Raw genomic sequence first — 9,856 nt, 5'->3', positions numbered from 1 at the left:
CACAGCTGCTGGGTAGCTGAGTGGGGATGGTGGCCTGCATGGCTCTGACCGCAAGCCTGGTGGGATCTCCTTCCCAGAGAGAAGGAGTGTAGGAATTCCATAAGGAGTCCGGTGCCAAAATGGAGGCACCGGTGACAGTTCCCAGCATCTCCAGAGAGGGGCTCTCACAGGCTCCTGGGTCGCCCCACCCCAGGAGCAGGCCAGAGTCGGGGGTTGGCAGGTCAGGAATGACAGGGAGAGGGGGCTGCTGCCTGGCTGCCGTGGCTGTCCCTGAGTTGAGCCCCAGGGAGACGGAATGAAATACGAGCGGGAGCCATGGGCTGAGGACTCCACGGGGACGCAGGGTAGTGGGAGGAGGGAGGCTCCCCTGGGAGGGTGATTCCAGCTCTCCTATCCCTGCTGGAGAGCCCTGGACCTCGGGTGGCCCCAGCTAGACCCTCCTAGGTGTCTCTCCTGAACATCGCCCGGGCACTGTGACACGCTCCAGGGAATCACAGCTTCGGGACACAGAGAGGCGAAAAGTCCTCGGGGGTCTCGAGGGGCAGAAACAAGGCTTCCTGTTTGAGCCGTCAGGACTCCTGGATCCCGCCCAGGCCAGAGCGTGGGAGGAGGGCAGAGAGGCCTTTAAAACCCGAGGGCCCAGCCCCTGTGTCTTCTGCAGGCCTGAGACGGAGAGAAGGTCTCCCTGGTGAGGAATCTCATTCTGGGGGCTGCCTTGCTTGAGGTGGGGTGGTGGGCAGGGCACAGGGAGGGAGAGGGCCTGGGAGAGGAGGCCCCTGACCCCCCAGTGCAGCCCCCCAGATCGAGGTGAGGTCTCTCACATGTCTGCTGTGCTGTGGGGCTCGGGGCTATCCATCCTTTGTGGTTAGAGACCTGACCGTGGCGGGGGAGGTGGGGACAGCTGCTCCGTCCTCTCCTTCCAGGGACCCGACCACTTCCGATCCCCACGCTTTTGGGCTTCTGTTAGGCTGTCTGTCTCCACTCTCTCCACCTCTCATGACCTCAGCCACCACTTTACTCCAAAATTATCTCGCGGCTGTGCTCATTTCCCTCTGTGGTCGCTTGATAAAAATAGCCAGCTCCACATCCTTCTCCTGGGGGCTGGCTCTGAGCTCCACAGATGGGCCACTTTCCTGGGGCTGCTGTGTCCATGCCTCGGTGGCCTCCTCAGTGAGACCTCTCTGCAGCAGACCCCTTGCCACGGGGCCTCGCGCTGTTCCCTCCACCCGTGGCCCCATCCCAAGGTGCTCTAAAACCTGCCCGGGAGTTTGGTTCCTTTCAGGTGTGGTGAGGCCAAGAGATCGCGAGCGGGGCGCCATTTAGAAGACAGTCTGTTATTTACGGTTTCTGAAAGAAGGGGACCCACGGCATGGTCAGGGCCACACGGGGAAGCACCAGCGCTGATCAGAAGGCAGAAGAAATGAGCGCAAGCTCAGCCCAGAGCCTTTCTTGTGTTTTCCACGGGCAAGGCAGGGCAGGGCAGGGGAAACAGTTCGGGACTGGCCGGCTCGAAGGATTTCAGCGGATTCTGGGCTGCAGGGGTGGGGCATCCCTAGCTGCCTGCTTTCTGGCCGCGGGGTGATTTAGGGCAGCGGAAATGCTGGCTGGGAGTGGAAGAGCTCGATAGAGGGGTTGGGGTGTGAGTTGCGGACTGGCTGGTTTGCTTGTATGAAAGCCATGCTCCCAGGGGTCTTCTGTTCCCTCTAGGAACTAGCTACTCCCGGGGGGGGGGGGGACTGTGTCTTCCCAGGGCATCAAAGCATCATCAAATATGGAAAAGGGACACCGTGAATAGTACACAGGGGTTGCTCAGAGGCAGTGAGAAGAGTAGATTCACAGTCCTGGGCCAAGTCATTGGGTAGCTCACGTCCTCCTGCCTGAGCCTCATTTTCCCCATCCGTGGGATCAACGACTGCTATCCCTTCGTTCAACAAGTGACGGTCGAAGGGACCGACACTGTGCCAGAAGGTTTAACAATAGTCACCTAGCAGGGTCCTCGGAAGGCTTAAAGCGACAGGGGACAGAAGCTGGCACGCTGCGGATGCCCCGTGCGTGGGGGCTGGCCCCCTCCGCCTGTTGCTGCTCGGGAAACAGCCGAGGAAGACTGGTGTGGAAGCACAGGGGCTAGAGCCTTTTCCCTTGGCTGGTTAGAGCTCTCGGGCCAGAGGCCATGGATGGACAGAACCCTGAGGAATGTTCTTGGAACTCAGAGGTGCTGCTGGACAAAGGGCGGCTGGGAGAGGCCAGCCTGGTAGGCAGGAGCCCCGGGGAGCCGAAGCTTGTCTGTGCTTGGAGCCAGGCCTCGGGCGGTGCCAGGGGCTCGGGGCCGAGCACTGCACAAGTGACCGCTAGACTCAGGGATCAGAGACAGCTGGGCACCGAAGGGGAAATCCTGGCAAACCATCAGCCAAACGAGCAGCTGTGGATAAACAAGGATTCTGGGATCCAGAAGGGGAAGGGAAACAGGCAGTCGCCGGTAAAGAACCTCTGAGAGGCCAAGTTTGAATCAGGCACTGGCCCAAGACACATGGAATTTCTTCTGCCTTCTGGGTGTGACTTTTCGGGACTCAAGTGGGTGATTCATATGTTTGCCGAAGGCAGGTGCTGGGGAGGAAAGCTGGGGTCTCCAGGCTCCATGGCTCAAAGGGCAACTCACCCTCCATGACAGGAGGCTGTGTCCTGCCATGAGAGGTGCATGGGCCTGGCTTTGAGCCCTTCCTCCGCTTCTTACTAGCTGCATGGCTTCTGGCATTTTCCATGAGCCCTTTGAGCCTCCTTTTTCTCCACGAGCTCCATAGGAGCTCTCAATGGGAACAAGGACACCTACCTTTTGGAGCCCTCATGCGTACCTCGGGTCAACTTATTTCTTAGGTAGGCACAGTGCCTGGGGCCCATGGAAATGTCTGAACTTGAACTGTTCGAATCAGGAGGAAAAAAAAAAACGAATGTAAGAGTCACAAATAGGTAATACCACATGCAGCCCGCACTGGGCTCGTTTCCATGCCAACACAGTTGTAAAATAGCACTTGAAAGAATTTTTTTTTTTTTTTGGAGGAAGGGGCCCGTGAAGGCAAAAGTGCCCGAGACCCACCAACCACAAGGCCCCGAAGGGTGGGCACAGGGTCTGCGGAGCGCGCCGCTGCGTTGGGGCTTTTGTGGTGGGAAAGTCCTCTCCTGCCTCTACAGGGGACAGTACCCCATGAGGGCTCGGGACCCTGGGATCAACTCCTTAAGGTTTTTACCTCTGTCCTGACTGAGGTCGCCCACATGCAGCCCAACAGGAGTGTGTGGGGCCTGGCGGGGACCCAGAGGTAGGGTCCGAATGCGTCTCCTGAGAGACATGTCATGGGATGCGTTTTCTTTTCCAGAAGCCCAGAGATGAACGGCATGAACGGCTTTCTCCCACTGGCTTGGCTCCTCATTTGTAGTAAGTGCTGGCCCCGTGACCTCTGAATTTGTGACCTTTCACCTCTAGGAACAATAGGGTAGTGGGAAGGAGGCTAGTCTTTGAGGTCGGGGAGGCTTGAGTTTGAATCTCGGCTCTGAGCGTCTGTGTCCTCCTCTGTGACCCAGGGTGATATGCAGCCCCCAGATGGGGCTGTCACATGATTCTAGGTGGTGACGGGTGAAGACTGTGCTACGGGGACAACAGGTGGCTTGCAAATGTGGGAGGCATATTTTTTCCTTTAGTGCAAAACAAAACAAAATAAAACCCAAATGAGAACAAGACCCTTCTGTAGCTGTTCCGTCCTGGGTCATTCTCTGCAGAGGCTGGTCCCACCTGCTACCACCTCCCAGCCGGGGAGAACCGACACAGCACCGGGGAGCCCCGTTACCAGGTGCACAGCACCCCGACAGGCTGGCCTAATCTTTAATGTCTTGCCAGATCCCTGGAGACTGCCGGAGGGCGGAGGGTGGAGATCTAGTGCAGGGAGGGAACACTTGGCTCTCTGTGAAACCCTGAACCTTTCCCTCCAAACTACTGTCTCCCAATCTGGAAGGCAAGGGAGCTGGCTTCAGTGATCTGGAGGGATCCCACCTTGCTAAGGTCCTGGGCCTTATGTCCTAAATGATATATTTGTGAGGAGGGACATGGCATCATCAGGAGAGAAAGGTACCCTATTAATTAGACCTCCCATTTCTTGGTCGTTCACTAGGTGTCTGCCTAGTGAAATTCACATACTTTCTCTGACTAGAAAAGACACATGCTCTCTCTCATTTTAACCCTTAGGGTAACTCTAAAATGTAGGCATTCACTTTAGCCCCCCCGCACCCCATTTCCAGATGAGGAGTCAGAGGCTCTGAGAGACTCAGTGACACGCTCAACCTCATGCTGTGAAATGAGTGGCAGAGGCAGGATTTGAACCCACGGTTCCCATTCTCCAAGTCCAGACATTTAGCTCTACTGCTTGCCTCCCCCTTCTTGTTCCTGTCCCACTAATGGGGAGAAGGAAAAGGAGATGCCTGGGTCCCCATAAGCCCCAGGGTGGGGGCAGGGGCAGGTGCATGCCTGATGATAAGCGTGTTTCCCGGGGGCCGGGGGCTGTCTTCCAGGTGTTCCTGCTGTGCCCGGGGGCGTGCTGGAGCTCAAGTCCATGATTGAGGAGGTGACCGGGAAGAACGCCCTGGCAAGCTATGGTTTCTACGGCTGCTACTGCGGCTTGGGCGGTCAGGGGACCCCCAAGGACGGCACCGATTGGTGAGCTGATTACCATGATAATCCTTTATGCTCAGCCTCTGTGCCCACATGATCTCGTGTAATTCCGTGTCAGTTTTGGAAGATGAATGTTCAAGGGCCATGTTATATGTGAGAAAATTGTGTATCTGGGGGGTTAACTGACTTGCCCAAGACACATCTAGAAACGTCATGCTTCTCAGTGACCACGTGTGTTAGTTGGTCCGTTGCTACATAGCGTATCACCCCAAAGTGTAGTGGCTGCAAGTGACCATGACCATTTTTTTTGCTACGAATCTGCCTTTGGGGCAGGCCTTGGTGGGATGGCTTGTCCCTGCTCCACCCGGCTTCTGCATGGGCAGCTCGAACAAGGCTGCACTATCCAGTTTCCAGATGGCTCGCTCCCGTGTCTTCTGGCCGCTGGGGGCTCAGTGGAGGCTGTGGGCTGGGGGCCTCGATTCCTGTCACTTAGGCCTCTCCAAGGCTGTTGGGACTTCCCCACAGCACAGTGACCATGGGGTTCCAAGACTGAGTGTCCCAAGACTGCATGAAAAAGGGTTTAACCTCAGAAATTCTATGGTGTCCGTTGGTGGAGGCAGTCACAAAGACTTTGGGAGGAAAGGGACCTAGATTCCATTTCTTGATTGGGAAGTGTCCAAATTCTAGAACATGTGAGACAGAGAGACGGTTCTTTGGAAAATTCTGAGACCCCTGATGTGGATGATGGCATAGGTCCATTGAGCAAATGGATGGCAGATGGTGGGAGCCAAGTTTTCCCCTGCTGGAGTTCGCTTCCTGGGGCAATGGATTGGAGTTGGGGATGTCAGTATGAACTCCTGTTTAGCCTAATATAGGCACAGGTGGTTGCATACAGAAATAGGTACAGATGTGTGTACAAACATGGGTTAATAGGGACACTTTTTTTTTTTTTTTGCTCTGGCAGCTGAGAGGACTAAATGAAACAACATCCCAAGAGCAGTAAGCAACTCCTAGTGCCCAGACGTGGTCTCTAATACTATCCGCCATAAAGGGGAACCAAGGCTCCTTGGAGACCTGACTGGTTCTAGGACGAGGGCAGAAAATATACAGGATGAGTCTGGAGTCTCCTATAAGGCCAAAAGATAAGGAAGTTCCCCCTTGATAGAGATACCTGAGGGAGCGCAGGAGCCAACCGAAAGGGCTCCCATTGGTCAAAGCTGGAGTAATTAGAGAAACAAAATAAACCCATCGCCCCAGTCTTATCATGAGAAAAACATCAGACAAACCCTACAGAGGGGCATCCTACAAAATAGCTGCCCAGCATCCTCCAAACATCAAGGTCATCAAAGCCAAGGAGAGTGTGAGCAACTGTCACAGCCAAGAGGAACCTAATGAGACATGACCACTAAATGTAATGAGGCATCCTGGATGGGATCCTCACGTAGGAAAATATATTAGGTAAAAACTAAGGAAATCTAAATAAACTATGAACTTTTTATAATTAATGAATCAATAATGATGTGTTATGATTTAGCTGATTGTTTAGTCAGTGACATCAATATTGGTTTGTTCATTGTAATAAGTGTTTTGTATAAGATGTTAATGATGGGAAAAACTGGGTGTGGGGTAAAAGGGAACACTCTGTACGACCTTCTTTATTTTTCTGTAAATCAACACACACACAAAAAATGCAATTGGCCACACCTCACATACTGGAAGTTTGTTTTTTGCTCACATAACAGTTCCATGTGAATCACGTGTGAATTCCAGGACCCAGGTTCCTTCCATCTTGTGGCTCTGCCATCCCCTGTGGCCTCAGGGTCCCCTGCAGGGTCATCGTCATCCAGCTGAGAGATGGAGGGCAGTGTGGGAGGGTTTCATGGGTGGATCTGGAAGTGGTGGGCATCCCTTCTGCCAGTGATGCCCTGGTGGGAACCTAGTCATGTGGCCACACCCAATTGCAAGGAAGGCTGGGAACCGTAGGTTCACGTAGGCTTTCCTGGAGGAAAGAGGGGGTCAGTGAACCCCTAGCTGATGGCAGGCAGCCTCAGCGGAAGAGCAGAGAAGTGTTTAGCCATATCCCTAGATTCTTTCTTTGCCAGACCACACCCACCTAGGTGGCCCCTGCTAAAGTGACCTGCCCCTTCTGCTCAGGATCTATGCCTCTTGCAATGACAGGTGCTGTTGGGCGCATGATCACTGTTATGGGCAGCTGGAGGAGAAAGGCTGCCAAATCTGGACACAGCCATACACGTACAGATTTGCACGGGGACTGGTCACCTGCGGTAAGCCTGGGGCTTCCCATTTGGGCCACTGATAGAACCTGGGTCTCTGCTGGTTCCGAGTTCAGCTGCCCCTTGATATCAGCCAGCCTATACCTTGGAGGGCAGAGTTGGGGGGCAAGGGAGGCAGGACTTTTGCAGCCGCATCTGACCTCTGGGGAAGGGCTGAAATGTCGCAGGCTGAGCATTCACCAGGTGCCAAATGCTTTGCATACCTCCATTTACTTGCTCCCCCAAACAACTTTTGAAGCGTGTTTAGTCTTCCTGTTTTACAAATGAGGAAACTGGAACTCAGAGCCTTGCCAGTGCACACAGCCACAGCTGGGATTCAAGCTCACGTCCATCTGAGTTCAGAGCTAAGTCTAGGGGTGGTGTCTCCTCTATGAGAGCTGGAGTTCCTCCGGAGCAGGGGCTGACTCCACCGTCAGACTGGGGACTCCCAAGGGCAGAAAAAGTGTCTCTACCATCAGACTGGGGACTCCCGGAGGGCAGGGGGCCAAAACCTCCCCCTGGGGCAGGAGCTGTGCCTCTTCCATCAGATCCCACATTTCCCAGTTTGGAAGCTGTGCTTTCTTCATCAGACTGAGAGCTTCCTGGGCCAGGAAGCAGACTGGGGAGTCCGCTCAGACTGGAAGTAAGCCCGAGGGGCATTGTTGGTCGAGCCCACCTTCCCTTCCTCACTGTGCATTTGGTGTCCTGTCTGCAGGGTCCGGGTCCCTCTGCCAACAGCAGCTCTGCACCTGTGACCAGAAGCTCGCCTACTGTCTAAAGAGGAACCTGAGGAGCTACAACACTTGCTACTTATACTTTCCCCAAATCTTCTGCTGACCGAGGCTTTTCTCCCCTTCTCCAATACCACGGACCTCACTCATGCTGCTGGGCTCTTTGCTGCTGGGCTCTTGAGAGAGGCTCCTGATCTCGGCCCACCTTCTTTCTCCATGGCCCACGGGGCTCGGAGGAGCCCCACAGCCACTCTTCATGCTGCACAGAGTCCCAGGAGAGGAAATCTGCTGGTAGGACATGGTAAGGTCAGGGTTCCTGACCTCCGCTTGTGAGCTCGCCCCTAGCTCTGGGCTGGCTGTCTTCCCCTTACCCTGAAGACAGCACCACCCCCCAATCCAGGAAGATGCATTTGCTTTTCAGTTCCTGCAATCTTGGATTCTCACCACCACCCTCTAGAGAATGTTTACTCAAGGCAGAAGCCAAGTTGACCCTCTAAGTCTGCCATACAGATATTAAATAAAATTTATTCTTAAGACAAAACCACACAGGCATTTTCCTCTGCTCCGGGGAATTGCCCGCACATCTTCTCCCTCTGCCACTGGGGCTCTGGACACCAACTTTGCCGTAGACTCTCAGGAACAGAGAGTGTGGGTTCATAAATAGAAGCTTTTCAGGGACCGGGGCACCTGGGTGGCTCAGTGGGTTAAGCGTCTGCCTTCAGCTTAGGTCATGATCTCAGGGTCCTGGGATCGAGGCCCGTGTCAGGCTCTCTGCTCAGCGGAGAGCCTGCTTCCCCCTGCCTCTCTGCCTGCTTGTGATCTCTCTCTCTGTCAAAAAAATAAATAAAATCTTTAAAAAAAAAAAGAGAGAAGTTTTTCGGGGACCAGATCCAAGTCTCCTTTGGAGTTCATCTCCTTACACCTTTGAGGGGAGACCTCTCCAGCCAAGCACTGTGTTTCATTCTTCCTTGAGGAGGTGGGGAGAAGATGCTTGGCAATTATGCCAGCTTGGGCTTCTGGGCCAGCGAGGGTCACGGTCAAATCCCAGCACTGGCTTCTCCAGCTGTGTGGTCTCAGGCTTGTTACCAAACCTGTCTGACTTCCAATTTCTTTAAAAAAGAAATGAGCTCCTTGATATGAGGAAGTGGAGATGCAACGTGGGGGGTTTGGTGGGTAGGAAAAGAATAAATGAAACAAGATGGGATCGGGAGGGAGACAAACCATAAGAGACTCTTAATCTCACAAAACAAACTGAGGGTTGTTGGGGGGAGGGGGGTCAGAAGAGGGTGGTGGGGTTATGGACACCGGGGAGGGTATGTGCTATGGTGAGTGCTGTGAAGTATGTAACCCTGATGATTCACAGACCTGTACCCCTGGGGCTAATAATACATTATATGTTTATAAAAAAATCAAAAAAAAAAAAGAAAGAAATGAGAACGTTTCACGTAATGTAAGTGGGTAATCCAGAGGCCACCTGGGTGCTGACACAGGAACCCTGAGGTTCTGGAATGTCATAGAGAAGGACATTAAAAAAAATAGGGGGGCGCCTGGGTGGCTCAGTGGGTTAAAGCCTCTGCCTTCAGCTCAGGTCGTGATGCCGGGGTCCTGGGATCGAGCCCCGCATCAGGCTCTCCACTCAGCAGGGAGCCTGCTTCCCACCGCTACCCACCCCCCTCGCCGCCCCGGCTGCCTCTCTGCCTACTTGTGATCTCTGTCTGTCAAATAAATAAATAAATCTTAAAAAAAAAAAAAAGAATCTGTTTCTTGCTAAAAAAAAAAAAATAGGGTTCAGAGGAGGGGGTTATTTTTACCAAGCAAGGACTCTGAAAAAAAAAAAACCCCACCTCATCTATTGATTTGTAAAAGAAAGGATGTTCTAATGCCAAGATCGCAGGAAGAAAGCGCACATTCCAAAACAGAGGAGAGTCCCTTCCAAGGAAGGACCTTTGGCTTCCTTACACCGACAAACCCCAAAATAACCGTATGATAAATGGGATCTATATTTAAAAATTCCAACGCTGAACATTTCCAAAATAAAATTTAATTTTATGAGATGACTCCTAATGTCTTAGAAAAGTTTGTGTCTGTATTTGACAGAGTTTCACGGAATGGGGCTCAAATGTCCCATTTGATCATCAAAAAATAATTTTTTTAATCAAAACCACGTCCTAAGTCCAACGTTCAAGAAGACTGTTGGA

General features: G+C 53.1%; 1 protein-coding gene across 1 annotated transcript; it reads left to right on the top strand.

The window, feature by feature from the left end:
• The first annotated feature begins 455 nt into the window (after positions 1–455).
• LOC308342233 (phospholipase A2 group V-like) lies at positions 456–9,060 on the top strand. Its single transcript, XM_080802535.1, has 5 exons — positions 456–688; positions 3,369–3,427; positions 4,555–4,699; positions 6,833–6,939; positions 7,643–9,060. The coding sequence occupies exons 2-5, from the start codon at positions 3,379–3,381 to the stop codon at positions 7,762–7,764; spliced, it is 423 nt and encodes a 140-aa protein (XP_080658661.1). The 5' UTR covers positions 456–688; positions 3,369–3,378; the 3' UTR covers positions 7,765–9,060.
• The last annotated feature ends 796 nt before the right edge of the window (positions 9,061–9,856 follow it).

The sequence above is a fragment of the Martes martes genome, assembly GCF_963455335.1.
Source record: "Martes martes genome assembly, chromosome: 4".
Classification (NCBI taxonomy): domain Eukaryota; kingdom Metazoa; phylum Chordata; class Mammalia; order Carnivora; family Mustelidae; genus Martes; species Martes martes.
Note: the sequence above shows the minus strand (reverse complement) of the source record. Positions and strands in the feature narration are given on the sequence as shown.

Coding starts and splice junctions, on each gene's coding strand:
- LOC308342233 (XM_080802535.1), top strand. CDS start 3,379: ATGAACGGCATGAACGGCTTTCTCCCACTGGCTTGGCTCCTCATTTGT. Junction 4,700..6,832: donor CCCAAGGACGGCACCGATTG/GTGAGCTGATTA, acceptor TTGCAATGACAG/GTGCTGTTGGGCGCATGATC. Junction 6,940..7,642: donor ACGGGGACTGGTCACCTGCG/GTAAGCCTGGGG, acceptor TCCTGTCTGCAG/GGTCCGGGTCCCTCTGCCAA.